At 34.2% G+C, this 21178-nt stretch overlaps 5 protein-coding genes across 11 annotated transcripts in view; 2 read left to right on the forward strand and 3 right to left on the reverse strand.

Moving 5' to 3' along the window:
• Positions 1–52: 52 nt before the first annotated feature.
• LOC128184224 (uncharacterized) lies at positions 53–3939 on the reverse strand. The gene is made up of 5 exons (XM_052853606.1): positions 3578–3939; positions 1914–2186; positions 1471–1701; positions 1217–1307; positions 53–1116 (listed from the first exon to the last, which is right to left on the reverse strand). Exons 1-5 carry the CDS (start codon positions 3633–3635, stop codon positions 696–698), a joined length of 1074 nt encoding a protein of 357 aa, XP_052709566.1. The 5' UTR covers positions 3636–3939; the 3' UTR covers positions 53–695.
• A 1130-nt stretch (positions 3940–5069) lies between these two features.
• LOC128184226 (interleukin-1 receptor-associated kinase 1-binding protein 1-like) lies at positions 5070–7534 on the reverse strand. The gene is made up of 3 exons (XM_052853609.1): positions 7174–7534; positions 6518–6714; positions 5070–6379 (listed from the first exon to the last, which is right to left on the reverse strand). Exons 1-3 carry the CDS (start codon positions 7456–7458, stop codon positions 6103–6105), a joined length of 759 nt encoding a protein of 252 aa, XP_052709569.1. The 5' UTR covers positions 7459–7534; the 3' UTR covers positions 5070–6102.
• Positions 7535–7700: 166 nt separating this feature from the next.
• On the forward strand, positions 7701–10669 carry LOC128184228 (protein jagunal homolog 1-like). The gene is made up of 2 exons (XM_052853611.1): positions 7701–7864; positions 8639–10669. The coding sequence occupies exons 1-2, from the start codon at positions 7776–7778 to the stop codon at positions 9117–9119; spliced, it is 570 nt and encodes a 189-aa protein (XP_052709571.1). The 5' UTR covers positions 7701–7775; the 3' UTR covers positions 9120–10669.
• A 21-nt stretch (positions 10670–10690) lies between these two features.
• On the reverse strand, positions 10691–18602 carry LOC128184225 (quinone oxidoreductase-like protein 1). The gene is made up of 11 exons (XM_052853607.1): positions 18471–18602; positions 18266–18343; positions 17948–18071; positions 17585–17653; positions 13960–14141; positions 13771–13834; positions 13214–13312; positions 12664–12797; positions 12185–12290; positions 11255–11300; positions 10691–10890 (listed from the first exon to the last, which is right to left on the reverse strand). Exons 1-11 carry the CDS (start codon positions 18531–18533, stop codon positions 10794–10796), a joined length of 1062 nt encoding a protein of 353 aa, XP_052709567.1. The 5' UTR covers positions 18534–18602; the 3' UTR covers positions 10691–10793.
• Positions 18603–18640: 38 nt separating this feature from the next.
• LOC128183157 (intersectin-1-like) overlaps positions 18641–21178 on the forward strand; it is a 46520-nt gene continuing 43982 nt past the window's right edge. For 6 of the 7 annotated variants that reach the window (XM_052852047.1, XM_052852048.1, XM_052852054.1 and 3 more), the window contains exons 1-5: positions 18641–18794; positions 20088–20149; positions 20241–20330; positions 20640–20703; positions 20907–21100. In XM_052852047.1, the coding sequence (XP_052708007.1) occupies positions 20134–20149; positions 20241–20330; positions 20640–20703; positions 20907–21100 (364 nt within the window). In that variant the 5' untranslated portion in view covers positions 18641–18794; positions 20088–20133. Of the gene's footprint in view, positions 18795–19502; positions 19615–20087; positions 20150–20240; positions 20331–20639; positions 20704–20906; positions 21101–21178 lie in introns of those variants that run through there. The other variant, XM_052852049.1, reaches the window with a different exon arrangement.

Below are 21178 nucleotides of genomic sequence, written 5' to 3' on the forward strand. Positions count from 1 at the left end.
TTTTTTTTGCTTGTCAAGATTTTTTGGATGAGTCTGCCCCCCCCCCCCCACTTTCAAAAACGATGCTACGGGCCTGCACGTATGAATAAAAAGTAAATGGTAATGAATGAAATAACTAAAATATGAAATTATATACAATTATGAAAATTATGCAGCCGAGACATAGAATGAAATGTGTTTTTTATGGCATTTTAAAAAAGAAACGCGCATACATACATAAATATAATAAAGCAAACTTCAAAACTCAGTAATAATTTCAAAATAATTTTCCCCCCAAATTTTTTGTACCTTAAAAATTAATTTGACAATAATTGCACCTACATCTAAAATTAATCTTTAGTTAGCAATTTATCTTTCGATCGGTAATTTCAATGGAAATTTAAGGTACATTGTACCTGGATTTTGTTATTCATATAAATCATGAATAACATACTTCAAATGCAAATACATGTATCATGAAGTAGTTGAGAGTGGCAGTGAAGATACTAGCAGGTGCTTCGAAAGTACGGGCAGCTGACATTAAAAATATTTCTTTCTAGAGAGTATAATATTTCTGTACTGTAATTATTATGGTACGGGAAAAAATCGTACAATAAAAAGAAATATTTTAACAGCAGATGTCTCTCTTCAAAAGTTACAACTATGAAGAGGTAGATGTATACCACATAAAAAAACCCAAACCCGGCATGATGGATTTACACAGCAGTTATACCAATTCCCTCCGACACTACCGGGGTGGTGTTGTAAGCTTTCTGGTCCAGAACCACGCGACCCTCAGTCGGGGAGCGGAATACTGGGTTACTGTTCTTGAGGGCTTTGATGTCCTCGAACACGACATAATGGTGGTCAGCACACTTGTCCACGGAGGCTGCATCACAGCTGTCATTGTTGTGGTTAACATCATGTGACATCGGCTGGTTCGTAGAAGAGGCTGCTAATTGTTTCGCTGTGTTTTCCCTGTTCTGATTTTCTACGTCATTTCCTGTTCCGGAATGTTTCACGTCACGTTGAAGCGGTTCTGAACGTTGCCCTGGGCCAGGGTTTTCACATCCATCCGGAGGATGTCGTTTGCACCAACCAGCAAATAAATTGAAGACGCAGTCCTTTTCCCCTTGCCTGCAAAATGCATTTTATGAAAAAAAAACTTTGAAAGTTAATCCAAAAAAAAATTCTGAAAATTTGAGGAATTTACAGTTGTTCTGATGTTTTCACATACCATTTAAACTTCCTCAGACATATGAGCACAACGATAATGCACACCAACAGAATGGCTATGGCAGCAGCTGACACAATTATCACGGCCAGGTCTGAAATGGGAAAAGAATTTGTGGTCAAATGATGAATATTTAAATAAAAACGTAATACACTCATTTTTTTCATTAGTTTATACATATAACCTCAGTTATTTTACGTTGCTTTTGATCACTTATTTGATTTTGCTTTGATCACTTATTTGATTTGTTTGCATACCATCGCCGATATTGTCTTTCTCAATGGTGGTGGACATTGCTCCGGATGAACCCGGATCAGATTTGCCGGACTCTGGCAAGAAACCACGTGATGTAATCTGGTTATCCGCGGTTGATTTAAACGGCTGGAGTTTGGTTGATGTTGACGGAAACTTCATTTGAGACGTAATTTCAAAAATAGTAGGATCAAATTCGTCTGGGTCTTCCTCGTCTTTACATTCTGCTTCACCCTCTTAAAAAAAGGACAACATTTATCAGGTATATTCACGGTCATAAATTTAAAATACTACAGTCGATCAACGTGACATGACGTCATTATTATATAGTTTATCAAAATTAGAAACAAAAGAACTTTTTCGCCGAGCGAAAAACCCAAGTACATTTAATATTAGTTTTTAAGGATAAAAAAAAATAAGTAGACCAAATGAGAGTACATGTATTTACTTTCTACGCATTCATAAATGACACGAAAGAACGTGACGTATTCACACTTGATGGAATAAATCCGCCAGACGGTGACGTTACAGTTACGGCGGCCGCAGCACTCCTCGGATAAGTCCGCCGTCTCAGTGCAGTCCCCCACGGTGTACAGACACTGTCGCCACTTGTTCCGGCCGTAGATGGACTCCTTGATCTGTATCTCTGTTCCAAATGGACAGTGCAGGTGCACCGTCTGTTTCCCTGTCTCTTTCTCTGTACAAACAAATGCAGATTCACCTACAATGGAAAACAACACCGCTTACTAAAGTTAAACAGATTAAATGAAATCAAAACAAATAACCAAGAAAAAGAAAACAAAACCATAAGGATTAAATTTTTTTACCGCCAAACTAATTATCTGATGCTTGCAAAATACATTATTGATCGATTTAAATGCATCGTATGATGACCACTGCATTGTCATATATACGAATAAAATTTTACACATGCAGCAATTTGTGGTTGCCGCGCCAAGAAATGTGCAGAAAAACAACGAATGCTCGCATTTAGAATATCTACAATATCTTTAGACGGCGTGTTCTTGAAAGATATCTAGATAATCAAGTTCATTCATAAATATATCTCAATATATGCATCATGGGGTTTTTTCTAACATGTGTCATTGATAAAGTAGTGTCTAATTTTCCTTTTTTCATTAAAACATGTAAATGTAATGTGTTTGAAGCGACTTATAGGACTGATGGGGTGGGTGTCAAATTTATACTTATTATCGTTGACATTCCATTTGAAATTGTATACACATGTCACTATAAATAAATAGATTACTTACATACATACTATAGTACTTAAACAATTCAGAATGAACTCACAAATCCTCATTGCTGAACAAACGAGAAGTACAATATGAAGACTCAAAATATGGATCCAAAAATAAAGGAGGGTGTGGGGTCAACCCCAAATACTAGCGTTTTATGATAAAATTTCATCAAACTAAGAAATGTGTATGTATTCATCTGTATACGTCCACCAATGAATGGGGTGGTATAATAGTTTTAAAATAATTGCTTTACGGGGGTTAGGTAAAATTAGGAAGAAATCACTTTTTTCGTATTTTCTTGTCCTTAACTTATTTTTTCTCTGTAGTTTTCGATTTTTTTTCACATCTCTCCTTATTAATATTTTCATCGTTTACATTCATTATGAATTTGTGATGGGGAAAGGAGGGGATACAGGCTTTGCAGTTTGGATTTTAATCCTATATTTCCTTTTAAAAATAAGATGATGTTTAGATTTAATTTTGTAATCTAAATTCATATGATAAAAGTGCTATCGGCTTAAGCGCTCTAGGGGCCTTAGCTAGAAAAGAGACAGCGATGATAGAAATAAAAAAGGTTTCCCACGTGAATTAAGCGATGAATTTACATAGATCTTTTATAAAATAATAAAAATAAATCCCAAATACGTTTTTACTTCGAATTCAAACGGGCGATAAATTGATAAATATATAGTTTACAATCATTATGATTATCAAATTTTCACATTTTCAAATATTTCGTATCGACACATTGATATCGCAGAAAATACTTCTGAAAAATACAAATGAAGTAATTTAACAATGCTTTCTTATTCTTTTGTTAAATTTGAAAATCTGATTGACCAGTACATACCTGTGCACTTTTGAACCACCGCAGTAATTACAAAGACACTTATTATCTGTGGTAACATTTCCTTGGTCCAGAACTTCAGAGTTTGGTCACATTGCAACACAAAGACTCAAGTCGATTTTCTCTGTTAAACCTTTTTCTTTAATGGAGGTCGCATTGAGGGAGCCTTCCTTGGCAGTGAGTCTAGTACCCCCAGACAGAGGGAATTGTCATTATTCACCGGATAGACCCGGGGAACAGACCCTTTGTTAGCTTTGAGGCGAGATTTGTTTCTCGCAGCTGGTAACTAAAGTTCTCATCTCTCGGGGAACATCTGTCGTTTAAATCGCCCATTCACCGCGCGTTATTCCATACTCTGAGGTCGCGTGTGCCCTGATTCGTGACAAGAAGGGGGGTTCCCCCGCACCTAGAGCCCGTGCACCGATAATCTCATTACTCCAATACACTAGTAAAATGGGCAGAAGGGGGTGGGGCGTGCGCAGTCACACGAAAAAACTTTATCGAGTCGTTAAGATGGATTTCAATTGCATGTTATCGTTATTGTCCAGAAGTGTTTGAATATCCTGCTCAGGCATATTTTCTTATTTCTTTGTTTGTTCTGAACGACAGGTGCAAATTCCACATTTCTCAATTTTAAGTGCCTATAAAAAACGTCTTTTCTCTTTTATCATATTTTTCTTACTCATTTGCATTTTTCACGAGCCCTGCGATATATAGTCATGCTATGACTTTTGAATTGAATACTTTTGTTCCTATATCAGTTCATAGTTTTTCTTTGTAATTTCAAAGGTTATTTGTTTTAAGTTGCTTAGCAAACATGAGAAAATCTTCTCAAACAGCAGTTTTTTGTAATAGTTTGTAAAATTTGATATTGATACAAGTGCGTGTAAGAGTAAAACGAATGAAATTTACACCTGTACAAAAATAGCTTTTTAAGAGTGTGTACAAATATAATAATGTAATCATCAATCAAATATCTACAAGGTCCAAACATCTGAGTAATCTGTTGATATAACCACGAAGCTAGTTATTATGCTAAGATAAGCAATTCATTCTATGTATGTCAATGGCAGTCACAGGACATTGACTCCTGAAGACCCTTGATTAAACATACAAAATTCAAACACTGATTCTAATGAAAAAATCTCTAGCTCGTTAATTTTACTTTTCCACACAGATTGCGAAGTAGTTCACGCCTCAAGAAGGTGCTCAGTCTGAAGTATAACGTATTGATCTCAGATTTATGCACTTTTCTTTAAATGAATTGAGGACTGAGCTGAGTATTTGAAAATTTTTGAGATGGCAGGTACCTAACACTCGGTAACATAACACATGGGAACACGGAGGAGGGGGTAAATTGTAATTGATAAGCTAATTATTTGAGGTAGTTCTCTCAGCAGTCCTTTATACTTTTTCCTCTGTCCGTTGTATAAATTGCATTTCTATCACCCAGGAATTAAATACACGTGTATAAAAATAGAAATAACAAATCACAACATTTGTGCAAATTTTATCACAGTACTGCTATTTTACATGTAACATATCAAATCAAAAAAATTATAAAACAAATATAACACCATTTCAAAGTGATGTCTAAATTCTAACATCAATCAAGTCTATTGAAATACTAACATCTACACTTGTTAGTTTAAATCTGTTTTTCTCTTGAATAACATAGTGACATTTCTATATCTTACAACTGATTTAGTTATAAATCATTTCATAAAATCATGTCTACTGCTATTTCACAAAATTATTCTTTAATTTTAACAAATGTACAAAGATACCTGCCATCAAATAGAAAAATTAAGATCTAGCTTGATCTGGGAATGCCACAATTAAATATAAACAAACAAATCCACAGATAAGTACAGTAAAACACGGTTATAGCGAACATGCTGATAATGAGTTGACGCTTACAGCGAAGTGAATTTCATTCCCCAAGTCTCTATTTCATGTTGTAAACTTGACGGATATAACGAATTACGCTTATAACGAAGCTAAATTGGTTGCCCCTGGGACTTCGTTATAAGCGTGTTTTACTGTAATTAGAAACAGAAAAAAGACCTACATGTGGATCTGTTGAGTTTTGAGGGTTTGATCGTCAACAATAAATTAAGAAATTTTCATTAGAACATTCTTCCAAAAACAAATTGTATATGAACAGCTAAACATACTTATAAGGAACTCTGAGAAAAGGAAATCTTTAAGGTAAGAAGTTTCATACTTTTTCCACACCTCATTTTCCAATTTTTTTTTTAAATTTTCAAATTACATGTAATCATGATATAGAGAATATCAGGTATAATTTCCATATAAACAAGTTTAACTGTTTTTCTAATGAAAGGACAGATATTCAAACCACCAGTATGGTTGATTTTATTCCTTACTTTGACATTTTTAATAAAGATTAATGTAATATCTAAGTAACAAAACACAACACTTGGCCCCAGATACTCTGTATCACATGTGCTAAATAAATTAACAAAATAAACAAAACAAGGTGAATATGTTGCTTCCACAAGGTGCTAACTCTTAACAGCATCTGGTCCTGACTTTTTCACTTTTGGTTTCAGTTCAAATGTTATGGAGATTTTGCTTGAGACGGTAACACTGGCATCGTTGAGTTTCTGCTGCAGGGTCCTGGGGGTAAGGAATTCCTCCGCGGACTCCTCTGTTCCCTGCCACTCCTTGTTTTCCTGTTCCTTGATGCTGATTGGTCGACCTACAGACTGGTTTACAAATCGGGCCATTTCTTGCGCTTTCTGTTTGGCATTATGAATGGCAAGGAGACTAGCTTGATGTCTGAATAAAAAAAAAAAAATGTAAAATGATTATCAGGTTTAATATTTATTAATGTATTGGTAACATATTCATAAACATAAATGAATCTTGATTAATTTTTTATATATATATATATATTATAATGCAATAGACTTATACCTAAGATTCTGTAAAGTTACAGAGGAATGAAAAAATTCTGGTAAGCACACTGTCACTGTTGGGTCAAGTTTCTCTACCAGTAAATTGGAGACATTTTGACATTTATGGAGGTCAATGAAAAGAGCTGTCACTTCTACATCCATCTGGTACATTGAATCTGACCGACGCATACCTTTACTTATCTGTATGTCAGAATCCTGGAACAGACATTGTTTAGATATCATAGTTGCAAGCAAGTTTTGAGCAATAACAAAAACAATATGACTGTAATGTTTACATATCAGGAGTGATGGATCATTTTGTCTTGAATAACTATTATACCCGCATGCAACCAGTTCTCACAGAGTACCATTTCTCACCAGTGCATTGTTATGTCATTTTATCAACACATAAAATTATATACTAAAATGATGTAACAATGTACAGGCAAGAAATGGTACTGGCCGAGAACTGGTCGCACACCAGTATAGTTTAATGGTGGTAAAAGAGAGTACTACAGTTTCAATGATTTGATATATTTTCTTTACATCACCAAAACTGGCATTGCAAAGAAAAAATACAGAATCGTATGTTAACAGTACACGTGCTTTATATATCAATATGCTGTACATTTCCCTGGATTCTGTATTAGTGTACGAAACAATGTGTAAGCTCACCTTAACCGAGTGATTGTGAAGAGTCTGAATGATATAATCTAGTCTCCTTGTCGTGCTCTCTTTCACGTCAGCTACATTTTCCTTTGTTGATGTGACTCTGATTGTCAGCCTACATCGGTCAGGTGGCAGTGTTACAACTCCAACAGAGGAAACTTGGATTACACGGTTGTCAATTTTAGCCTCCGTTATTTTGTTTTCATCATTCGCAAATGCGTTCATTTTGTTCATTTCCGAAGCTGTGTCGGGAAGATTAGCAAATACATGAGAAGGCTTAAATAAACTCATTTAGAAATATTACGAGGAATAAGTATCCTTTGTGTTCCAAAAATTGAGAAGACTTGTCAACAAGTTCACTCTTGTTTACATCCCTCATATCAATGAAAAAAATATTTTTTAAAACTTCATTTTTTTATAAAACAAATTATAATTATCAATTTCCGATCAATAATTGATTTTTAATGAATATGGCTCCAATATTGCCAACAAAAGTTATAAATAAAAGAAATTTAAATTTATTCTTAATGATCTAAGCGGCAGACAGGAAAAGGTTTTCCCGGCAAGTGAAACGTTGCATTTCGCTGAGGAACCAGAGAGTAGGCGACATGGCATCCAAATATGGAGCTCGACCTGTTGGCACGGACGGGAGCGATCACTGGCACAGAGAAAGTGTTGCCTGGCAATATAAATTTAGGTAAGAGGTCATCATACTTTGATTCTTTTCTGATGTAAGAAGGTGGTCTGTGTTTTGTGACGGGTAATTGAATAATGCGCAGCATCTCCAGACGTGCATCAGATGCCCGCTACCCTATGTTACCCCATTATCTATCAGAAGATATGCACAATAAGTATTTGTCTGGGAGGTTGAATTAACTGTGAAAATGTTCAGCAGTGCCCCATGGATGAAAGAGTAAGTTCTTGAAATGAACTGATTTAGATAAATTTGTAAACTTTATACCGGCTGGTTTTTTTTATTTGACAAGTATGATGCAGTTGATATGTCAGCTTGACTCTATCAAACATGTGTTCAGCAAAACTCGTAAAAAAAAAAAATTCACTACTGTGTTACTTGTAGCAATGTGTCACTGTGTGTGTGTTGGGGGGGGGGGGGGGGGGGCTTAAGCTTAAAAAATGACATTAATTCATTCATAATTAAGACTTGCCGAAGTTTTTACAACCCCTTACTTTAAGATAAATGTGGACTATGCTGCTGCTTTTTTGTAGGGCAGATTGACATAATTTGGTGAAATACAGCATAATGCTGATGGTATAGTTAACTTCATTAAATTTATTATCTGCCAACTTAAGCTTCGCCAACTTCATTTATATCAATTTGCCCTGCATAAGAATGCATTTTTACTGTTATGATAAAAGAATAATAGTAGATTAGGCTGCTCTTTTTTATTTAGTTTTATATTAATTTATTCAATGTCACATATCTAACTGGAATTTCATTTTCCCATTACAGCTCTTTAAACAAGTCCAGACTTCGGACTGACTTGACAATTCACATCGTACTCAGTCTGTTAATGATCGTCCGTGTCCTTCCTGGGTTGACCTCATTACTGGGTGTTGGACCAATATCCTCACTTAGAAAATGGAATTTTCCTCCACCTAGACCCTGGGAGTATGCTTGGATTGTGTGCATTGTGGCAGTTGTGTTGGGTTGGCGTTCAATGGCCAAAAATGAAAGTAAACTACTCAAGCAGTACGTGGTTGGGTCTGTTGTTTTTGGAATTTTACCTGTGATCTCTGGGTTCATAGACCAAAGTGATGATTTGTATGCATATCTTAATGAGAAAAAGTACAGTGGACAGTTTTTTGGATACCCTGCTGTTTTAGTCTTTTACCTATTTCTATTTATTGCCATTCAAGTTCACGCATTTGGAGTTTACTTTTCATATCAACTTCTTAAGTCATGGAAACCTAGAGAAAAAAAGGCACAATGATTTAGAATGTCAGATTTGTTCCAATTTTTACTTACATTTCCATGTGTTTTGACCTTTGAGTGCATGTGTAAATGACAGTTCCATAAACATTTAGCTTGGCACCATTTTAGAGTATAGTTGAATATTTGATTACACTTTTTGTGATATTGACAAATGTTCATTACAAACATAAGTCTCACAGTGTTAGACTGTTAGGTACTGTGGAATCATTAGATTTCGTGGTGGCTCAGTTTTCGTGGAATCCACGAATTTACATCCTTCACCAATTACTAAATTATGATTATTAAATCATATTTCTATTCTTAGGTGTGAGATAAAACACAAAATTACGTCTCCACGAACCTGCAAAATTTAGACAATCCACGAAAATTGGCCCCCACAAATATAAATGATTCCACAGTATCTATGTAAGATTTTCAAAGAGGAGGAAGAAGAGTTGTGATATTTCAGTGTTGTCACAATTTTTACTATGGAACAATTTTCAACTGGATATTTTTTCATTGACTCTCGGTGTGAACAAAGCCACATAACTTATTATGGTTGTAATGTATCCATCAGACTGAGTGTGTATGATATACTGAAAGGTAAAATGTAGTTAAGACTAATAAAATATTAATGGGCATGGCTACCAATGCTATTGACAAAAAACATTGATATATTAGATTTCTATTAATCTAGCAATGTCTTGGTACATTTTAAATGATGTAAATACTTAAATTTTTCATTTCTTTCAATTTTCATATATTTGTTTGGAACTAATTTGGTGAATAAAAACTTTTTTTTTACTACTGTTGATTAAAGTGTTTCTTATTAGGAATAACTTTAATAAATTTGCCTTTTCTCTGAAACCAATGGAAAGGCAATGTCGTCTTTAAAATTCCTATTTCGTTATGGAAATGCATTTGAAAACATTTCAAGCATTATTGTGTGCAAACAATCACCTGGCCCCTTTGCCTGTGGCTGAAGTCGGAACTTGCAATTTTTGAGCAAGCAAATCAATTTTTTTTTCTATTTAAATGTTTCATCTGTGTTTGATTATGGTGAACGTTAAAAGGATTTGGTAGATATGTATTGTTATGCTCATTTTCCACTGTCCAAAGGGTTAATTGGCATTAGTATTATTGTAATTTTTATTTTCTAAGACTTTTTGAAGCACAAAATGCTGATTGTATTTAAAGGTATTTCTCCTTGTTAACTAAGAGAAGTAAACTGTTTGATATGCAAAATGTTTCTATTTTCTAATCACATGTTCCAGTCTATTAGCAAAAAAATTTCATAGCGATATTTTGTGAGATTTTCTTAATTAAGGTGTCAAATAAATCATTTTGATGCATGTTGTGCAGAGTTATGCCCCTTTTATTGAAGATGTATTATTTTAATGTTTTATATGATATCAGCCCACGCACATGTGCAGCTTCAGTGGTTGTCAATGATTCAGGTGTTAATTATTTTGTTTTATTTAACCTGTTAATGTGTAAATCAGTTCTCTTTTCTCTCTTACCAACTTTGATCCTGTATTGTGAAGTCTAATAAAAGTTGATAGAATTTTTTTTTATTGTTTTATTACTTTATTTCATGTACAGCACATGCAATGCATCAAAAACACAATAATTACAGAAACAAAAGCAGCCAATATGATATACATGTATGAAATGGATGCTTTTTGGTAAAATCCTAGATCTTTACAACAACTTTTCCAGTCCGATTATCTTCCAAGCTTTTTAGTGCATCAACTGCAGCTTCTAGTGAGACCGTTTTAGATATTTTACATCTGCAAAAAGGATAAGAGAGTAAATGATATGATACAAAGTGAAAAAGAATTCATTAGATGTTTCAATTTGTCGACTTCGTGTTGTAGAAAGAGTAAAGGGAAAAATAATTTATACAAAAAGGAAAGTCTTTGACAAGGAGTGCTTCAGGATCATCTTATTATTAAGTAAAAACTATTGTAAATATTTTTTTTGGAATATTCAGTGATTCCATCTTGCATCTTTCCAAGAGATTTTGCTCTCAGTGAAGGTGCAGTCATGATTAGATTTTTCTTTGGATTTTCCATCCTATACTGACCAAAGGAGTAGAAGCTTGATTAATTGAACTTGTGTAGTAGAAACAGAGACAAAATGCCATACACTTACTTAACAATTCCTCTTTCAAGCTTTTCCATTGCATCTTGAAGAACATCTGCAAGATAAACCGTGACTTTGAAAAAAGCATTTAAAGGGGAGCAACTCTTCAGTTATTAAAGAAATGTCATTTATTATCATGATTATTGATTTGGTTGCAAATTGCTTTGTTGTTAATATACAAGATATAGGATATGATAGAAGTTTAACAGTTTCAAATCACATTAAAATAACAAGGTATAGCAGAAATAGTTTAACATGTACAAAGTTTGTATGGTAACTCCTAATTCTTCAATTGTATTCATATACCGGTACATGTAACAACAGATGCCAATCTGAGAAACAACATAATTGTAACCTCCATGTATCCATCGGCAGAATGTTTTCAGGGAAATAACATCCAACAGAGTGGGTATAAAGACAACTGCTTTGATAACTAAATCATTTATAGTAAATACATGTACATGAATATACATGTATTATCATATCAGTAACTTATCCAAAGGGTCAGATCACGTGAAGTATGTTGCCAGGAGCAGATCATCAAATAAAAAATAAAGCGAAGCGTCAAGTTTGATCTGATGATCCAACCCAGGTAACGAGGCGTGATCTGACCCTCTGGATGAAGTTATTGTTATGATGATAAATTTATCATATACTCTTGTCCATTTACCATCATGTACTGTGCCATCAGTTTCAGAGAGGCGTGATAAGGATTTGGTAAACCTTAGTTTGGTGTTTCGGAAAACCATTGTGGAAGATCATTGCAAATTTTTTTTATACAATCCGCTATTGAGGGTTGTGCATTTTTTTTTGCAATGTCACTACCTTCATATCCCACATGAATCACCAAAGAAAGCTTGAATTTTACTCTTTAAATGATAACTTATCAGATAAACTAGAAATGTTGGGATGTATATGAATCATTCAAGCAATACTTACGCTGAAACCGTCCATGTTGAGAATATGCAAGGGTCCAAATGTTTTCAAACAGGAAATGGACACTCCCTCCTCGTAAAAATAATCGCTGGCAGTCTGGTGGATCCAACTTCAAATATCATCAAACTTTCATTTTCTCAACTGATATATAACACTTTACAGTTCTTTTTTTCTTTAAATATGGGCATGGTAATCAATATGATATAGAGTATATCAGATGTACCATCATTCAATACCGTATATCCGGTAATATTCGTGATATCTAATGTTCGCATTTTTTGCAATCTTTTTTAAATCACAAAATACTGAACACGCAACAATTATATCCTGTATTATTTTCTTTAAGAAAATTTTAAAATCGCAAATAAATGACTGACGCAAATTAAAAATGCTACATATTTTCTACATGTTAGCAAATTTTGTGATACATGGAAAACAACTAGATATACGGTATAAGAGATATATTTTAGGGCACTGTGTACCTGAAGAGATGGCTGCTGGGTGATCCATTTCCCAGAAGCCCCAAGACAGGATATAACATCATGCTTGTGTGGTTTAGGATATCGCAAGTTTTCTCCAACTATCTTTTGGTCTTCTTCATCATTGAATTGTCTTACTAAATCAAAAATCACAAATAAACATGTGGAAAATTTTCCCAACAGTTATTAAAATACCCATAAAATAGATCAAATAAAATAATATCACATTGTCAAAAATATTATCAGAATTTCATTTTTGACATAATATAACAAGGAAATTTCCAGCATAAAAAGACAAATGTTCCTTTAATGTAACTTTCTACTAGAGAGTGAGCTTGCAAGTGCTTGTGAATGTGTATTGAAGGTACAAGAAATTTTGGCAAGCGTTCTGTTAAACATACCCTAAGACCACAGGGACCAAGCCTTTGAAATTAATTTCAATGTAACCATAAATACACTGTATTATTTTTTATGGTTACATTGAAATTAATTTCAAAACGGGCCTGGTCCCTGTGCCTAGGACCTATACACTGTATAGTCACGATCTACCTACCCCCATTGTCAATGACAACATCCACGCCCACACCTCCCGTCTCCTCAAGCACACTGCTGACCAAGATGTTACTTCTTTGGTCAAGGTCAATAATCTGAGCTGTTCAGACAAAAATAAATAAATCCTTTATTTGTCATATCTAACACTGCAAGTGCATTGTATATGATTGTGAATTAAACAAAATATCAAATTAAACACCTCTTAATTTTACTAGCCCTCCAAGCATTGACTTTTGGGCCTTTTTATATTCTTAAAAAAAAATAAGAAAATATACATCAATGAAGGTAAATCAATTAATGCAATATGATATGGAAATTCAACAATAAATGTATTGAAATCCTTTCTCTATTCTTAGTGTGTTTTTAAGGTTTTTTGTGACTAATTACTACATTGATGGATATTTTCTTAGCTTTGATTTTTGCACACTTTAGAATATTTTCTTGATAAAATTGAATTAAATAATTCATACAAGCATCTGTATGCCTTAAAGCTTCAGACTTTTATAACAGATTAATTCAAACACAACTGTATCTTTATTATACAATGTACTAGTATACCAATTGGAGCATCAAGATTTTCTAGGATTCCCCTTTCTTCATTACTGCTAGCAGTAGAAATCACCTGAATAAAAATAAAAATTACATAAACATTGTTTGAATCTGATTGTTTATTTAATCATCATATTAAAGATATAATGACTGTTCTATATGCTATAGTACCAGTTTGCCAGAAGTTTCAGTAAATACCTTGGCTCCCCATTGACTAGCTAACTGTATTGCAACATTTCCAAATGATGAAGCCCCATCTATGATAAGAACTGTGTCTCCCCCACACACATGGGCCTGGTAATAAAGTGCAGTGTAGGCCTTCAGACAGTCCCCTATTCCAGCCACTGCAGCCTCGTAACTCAATCTGTCTGGCTTCTTGACTGGAATCATACCATCACTGAGTGTAATTTTAGTGTATCATATTGTCACAAAATGTGTTTTGTATCATAGTATCATAGTCAAATAGTGGAAAGTGTTAATGTATCATAAAATCACACAGTGAAGTGTCCGTGCATCATACAGTCAAACAGTGTAGTGTCCGTGTATTAGTGTCCGTGTATAATACAGTCAAACAGTGTAGTGTCCATGTATCATACAGTCAAATAGTGTAGTGTCCGTGTATCATACAGTCAAACAGTGTAGTGTCAGTATATCATACAGTCAAACAGTGTAGTGTCCTTGTATCATACAGCCAAATAGTGTAGTGTCCGTGTATCATAAAGTCAAACTGTGTAGTGTTTATGTATCATACAGTTTAACAGTGTAGTGTCTTTGTATCATTCAGTCAAAGAGAGTAGTGTAAATTTATCATACAATCAAACAGTGTAATATTAGTGTAGTATACAGTCATGTAGCTTGTAGTGTCCATGTATCATACAGTCAAACAGTGTAGTGTCTGTGTATCATACAGTCAAACAGTGTAGTGTCTGTGTATCATACAGTCAAACAGTGTAGTGTCCGTGTATCATACAGCCAAACAGTGTAGTGTCCATGTATCATACAGTCAAACAGTGTAGTGTTTATGTATCATACAGTCAAACAGTGTGGTGTCCGTGTATCATACAGTCAAACAGTGTAGTGTCCGTGTATCATACAGTCAAACAGTGTAGTGTCCGTGTATCATACAGTCAAACAGTGTAGTGTCCGTGTATCATACAGTCAAACAGTGTAGTGTCCGTGTATCATACAGCCAAACAGTGTAGTGTCCGTGTATCATACAGTCAAACAGTGTAGTGTCCGTGTATCATACAGTCAAACAGTGTAGTGTTTATGTATCATACAGTCAAACAGTGAAGTGTCTATGTATAATACAGTCAAACAGTGTCGTTTTAGTGTATCATTCAGTCAAAGAGAGTAGTGTAAATTTCTCATACAGTCAAACAGTGTAATATTAGTGTAGTTTACAGTCATGTAGCTTGTAGTGTCCATGTATCATACAGTCAAACAGTGTAGTGTCCGTGTATCATACAGTCAAACAGTGTAATGTCTATGTATCATACAGTCAAACAGTGTAGTTTTAGTGTATCATTCAGTCAAACAGTGTAGTGTAAATTTATCATACAGCCAAACAGTGTAGTGTCCGTATATCATACAGTCAAACAGTGTAGTGTCTGTGTATCATACAGTCAAACAGTGTAGTGTCCGTGTATCATACAGTCAAACAGTGTAGTGTCTATGTATCATACAGTCAAACAGTGTAGTGTCTATGTATCATACAGTCAAACAGAGTAGTGTTAGTGTATCATACAGTCAAACAGTGTAGTGTCCATGTATCATACAGTCAAACAGTGTGGTGTCCATGTATCATACAGTCAAACAGTGTAGTGTCCGTGTATCATGGAGTCAAAGGAAGTAGTGTAAATTTATCATACAGTTATGTAGCTTGTAGTGTTAGTGTATCATACAGTCAAACAGTGTAGTGTCCGTGTATCATACAGTGAATATAGAGAAACACTGCAGAATGTCACCCTTGGCTAGCGAAAATGAGTAGAAATGTGTCCTATGATCACAAAGTGTAGTATAAGTGTATCATACAGTCAAAAAGGGTAGTGTCAGGGTATCATAAATCAAAACAGTGTAGTTTTAGTGTGTCATGGAGTCAAAGAGAGTAGTGTAAATTTATCATACAATCAATCAGGGTAATGTTAGTGTAGCATACAGTCATGTAGCTTGTAGTGTTAGTGTATCATAAAGTCATACAATGTAGTGATAGTGTATTATATAGTCAAATAGTAGTGTAAGTGAACAATACAGTGAATATAAGTGTATCATACAGTCAAAGAGTGTAATGTTAGTGTATCATGCAATCAAACATTGTAGTGTTAGTGTATCATACAGTCACACAGTGAAGTGTTAGTGTATCAAACAGTCAGTCATTTAGCGTAGTGTCATTGCATCATACAGTCAAAGAGAGTAGTATTAGTGTACCATACAGTCATGTAGAGTAGTGTCATTGTATCATACTGTCAGTGTTGTGTTAATGTATCACACAGTCAAAGAGTGTATAGTGTTAGTGTATCATACAGTTTCACAGTGTAGTGTTAGTGTAGCATACAGTCATGCACTTTGTAGTGTATGTGTATCATACAGTAATACAATGTAGTTTACGTGTATCACATAGTCAAAGAGTGTATAGTGTCAGTGTATCATACAGTTTCACAGTGTAGTGTTGGTGTATCATAAAAACAGTGTAGCGGTACATGTTTAATATCATACAGCCATACAGTGGATATAGTGTTAGTGTCACATACAGTCAAAGAAAGTAGTGTTAGTGTATCATACCATCATATAGGGTAGTGTTAGCTTATCATACAGTCATATAATGTATTTTTAGTGTATTATATAGTCAAAGAGTGAAGTGTAAGTGCATCATGTAGTCAAACAGTGTAGTGTAAGTGTAGTATACAGTCATGCACTTTGTAGTGTATGTGTATAGTACAGTAACACAATGTAGTGTCATTGCATCATACAGTCAACAAGTGTAGTGTACGTGTATCATACAGTCAAAGGAAGTGTGTGGGGAATCAAGCAGTCATATAGCATTGTATCATAATGTCATATTAGTGTATCATACAGTCAAACAGGGTAGTGTTAGTGTATCATACAGTCAAACAGGGTAGTGTTAGTGTATCATACAGTCACACAATGTATTTTTAGTGTATCATATAGTCAAAGAGTGAAGTGTAAGTGCATCATGTAGTCAAACAGTTTAGTGCTAGTGTAGTATACAGTCATGCACTTTGTAGTGTACACGTATAATACAGTAATACAATGTAGTGTCAATGCATCATACAATCAAACAGTGTAATGTTAAGTGTATCATACAGACAAAGAGTGTATAGTGTTAGTGTATCATACAGTTACACAGTGTAGTGTTGGTGTATCATACAAACAGTGTAGTGGTTTAATATCATACAGTCATACAGTGGATATACCGGTAGTGTTAGTGTCACATACAGTCAAAGAGAGTAGTGTTAGTGTCACATACAGTCATATAGGGTAGTGTCATTCCATCATACTGTCAGTGTTGTGTTAGACTAAGTGTATCATACAGTCACACAGTGTAGTGTTGGTGTATCAGGTCACACAGTGTTGTTCTAGTGTATCATACAGTATGTCACAGAATGCACTTTAAGGTATTCAGTTACACAGTGTAATATAAGTGTTTAAGTCACATGGTGTCGGGTACAATATAAGTGTATCATACAATCATCAAGTGTAGTGTTAGCATATTATACCATTATATTGTGCAGTGTTAGTGTATCATACAGTCACAAAGTGTTGGTATGTAATACAATTATGCTGTTAACATGAAGATTCTTACCAACATCATATTCTGATAGCAGACAATATTCTCCACATCCTGAATAATGGCTGCTCAGGGAAACGATGCCTAGAGAAAGAAGTCAGAAAGCAAATTTTTCAAGAAACTGAAGAAAGTAACATTGACAAGCCTGCACTAAACTTTTCCCCCTCGAAAATAAGGTTTATTACTTTTTTCATAAAGTACATAACTAATATATGAAATAAAAATACATAGTGTCTTTAAAAGTATGGCAACAGTTTTCACAGCCTATGGTTCATAATGGATAAATATGACTATTACACACACATTTTCTGAACAATTTTAAATGCATAACCTTTTTTGCTTCTGTGCCATTCAAGATCACATGCTATGTAAACTTACCAACAACTGAGTCCCCGATGGCTACATTACTGACACCAGATCCTGTCTGTGTGACAATACCCGCCACTTCATATCCAACTATGTACCTACTACGCGGACACTTCTTGTACACGTCTGAGAGAACCTGGATCAATGACAAATGTTTTTGCAGCTTCAGTTTTTTAAAAACTTTCATTGAACCATTTTAACAAGTTTACCTTCTAAACATGTGTCTGGAATACACTAGGGTTGGGGGCTTGAGCAAAGTAAAAATAATGCCTGGCCTGTTTTAGATTCAGAATATATGCCTATAATTAAAGAGCCTGTGGACATGTTTACCTTTGTGTTTGGACGAGACAATGCACATGCCTTCACCTGAACAACTATGTCATATTTATCGGGAATAGGATCAGCTTCCTGAAATATTCAATCATGTCATTTTGATTAACAGATTAAAGGATACAATGAATGATTTGGTACAGTAATTTCGGTTTTTTAAACACTGGTTTTGGTATTCTCGCCGATCAATCATTTAAGAACTTACGTTTGATTCTAAAACAAATATTGGTTCACGCTCGTTTTGAACATTGAGTGAGACAGTTCTCATCTTTCATTCATCAGATCATCTATATTTACATCATTTTCTGACAAAATGAAAGTAAAAGTAAACCGGAAGTTGATATCACGCCTACTTTTCCCACAATTCATGAGACATCCGTTTACTCTTGGGGTGTACTTTGATGAAAATTTCACTTAGATTTTCACTTTGTTTGTTGTAATTACTTATTCTAGTGGGGCTTTCCAAATTTCATTGGTGTTATTCAAACAATATGCAGCAATGGGGATAATAAGAAAATGCATTGAAATGGTGAGTATGAACAAGATCTCGCCGGCCTTTATGCAGACAACCCCCAAATTCGATATTTCAGTTGATTTGTTGATTCTGTTCAAATTAACAAAACTTATTCTCTCAAGTTAGTTTGTATTTTATGAATATTAGTTTTGTTAATTATAAACTTACCTAGTTCTGGAAGTTTAATTGTCACTTTAAGTTTAGTTTGTTTACTTGAGTAATGTCTATAGAAATGCATGCAAGTTTATAAATCAATAAATCTCGGCAAATCCACAGAGTAATTGAATCCTCTTATATACTTAAAGTCTGGGTCTCTCAAATTGTCGATATTATAATGTAACAAATTCAGAAATTCTTATATTTTTCATTGTTTGATATTTCTCACCAAAATAATACTGTACATAGCTATTTTAGTGTTTTCTATATTTAAAATGAAATGGACATATGTTATTGTGGTATGTTCAATCAATGCTGCTTATGTATGCAAATTATTACAATCATACTCATAATGGGATTAACATAAGTCAGGTTAATGGGTTTTTTTATGTATTGAGGTAAAATATGTGAATTTTCTAAAAAGTCTCAAACAATTTAAGAAAGAAAGCATAACTCTACCTACATATATTGGATCCAGTGAAATTAATGAACCATTGAATACCTTATCATCTCTTAATTCTTTTGTTTACACACAAGATAAAAGCTCACATCTATCGGTGACCATTTGGTGACAGAGGATGTTATAGTAAAATCATAACAAGTGATACAGGATTCATGGGAAACGGAGCTCAGTTCATACACAAAAGAAGGCATGACTCAAAGAATACTTCAATGAAATGTAAAATAGTTCATCAATTATATCTCTGTAGCTCATTAGATTTTATTTATGTTTGTGCCAAGAGATTTATCTTGGAAATACATATTTCCACTAATTTTGAATTCAAAATTGTCATCTCTGGACTCAGTGCAAACTCCTGACTGATCTGATTTCCATTGTATGGCACTGGATATTTGAAATCCTAATTTTGCAAGACATTCATTCAAAGACATTTTTTCTATATATAAAAAAAGAAAATTATACTTTTTAGATAATTAAACAGAAAATCTACCATACATACATTTATATAAAATACAGGGTTACTGTCTTGAAATAAAAGCTGCATTGTTTTTTTGAGCGAGGGTAAGAACACATGACAGAGGTTACCTTTATTTGGTCAATGCAAGGGGTAGTTGCAAGGTAAATCTTATTATACATCTAAAGGCCCATCTATATACATGTAAAGGAGATATAATGTTTAAATGTATTTACAGATTACCCGGTGATAAGAACATCCTAGACAGTGCTCAGATAACAAAGATGTCAGCGGCTGCGGGTAAGTGATGTAACGGGGCATATAAATATTATTATAACTTAGTGCCATTGGAATTCATTATATATGGATAATAATTTCTGTTTCCTTTCAGGGCAAGCAGCTTGGAAGATAACTGGAGAGGACCGAGCTAAACATGACTCCCAATTCTTTCAGCTCAAACCAGTCAACGGATTTATCACAGGTACAGCCATCCTTTGTGCACCAAAAACTACCCTAAACATGCAGATTGATTTATTAAACAAAATATATATTTAAATAATGTATTCTTCCTACAGATTAATATTGGAAACTGTTAACCTCAAGATCTACACCTTCTTGTTCCTCTCTGTCTCGAAATGTGTTATGAATATTTTTATTTTTAAGTAACTGGGAAGTCTATTTATACGAGATAAACAGGAAGTTGATGCTGTTCTTGATAATCTTTACTGATAAACCAAACGATAACACTGTAATAACTAAAGTAAAATACATTTTATCTTGTATTTCACAGGGGAGCAAGCACGGGGGTTTTTCCTTCAGTCAGGATTACCAACAGCTGTTTTAGGCCAAATATGGTAGGAGCAAGATCCAGCTAAATGACCAAACAACAAGACAATTTAGTTACATCTTATTCAAATACTTATACTTAATTTATAAAGATTATATTTTCATCAAGGGACTCTTAAACATGCTTGTTTTAAGAATGCTTGGTTTTCAAATTAAGAAAATTAAAGCAGCGATAGTGAATCTCTCCAACAGATTATTTAATTTATAACAGGCAACTAGCAGATATGAACAACGATGGGAAAATGGACAAAAAGGAGTTCTCCATAGCAATGCATTTGATAAAAAAGAAGTTACAAGGATATGAGCTCCCCAAAACACTTCCCCAATCCCTGAAGGCGGACCCTTCACCTGCCATGGGATCGTTTGGGACCTTGTCAACAGCAGGACCGGCAGCCATGAGCATGGGTAGGCTTTGATACTTTACTTGTATTTATCATGTCATAGAGTTGACATAGGCAGGTTATATATATGTCAAATCATTTG

The sequence above is a fragment of the Crassostrea angulata genome, chromosome 5 (assembly GCF_025612915.1).
Source record: "Crassostrea angulata isolate pt1a10 chromosome 5, ASM2561291v2, whole genome shotgun sequence".
In the NCBI taxonomy this organism is placed as follows: Eukaryota; Metazoa; Mollusca; class Bivalvia; order Ostreida; family Ostreidae; genus Magallana; species Magallana angulata.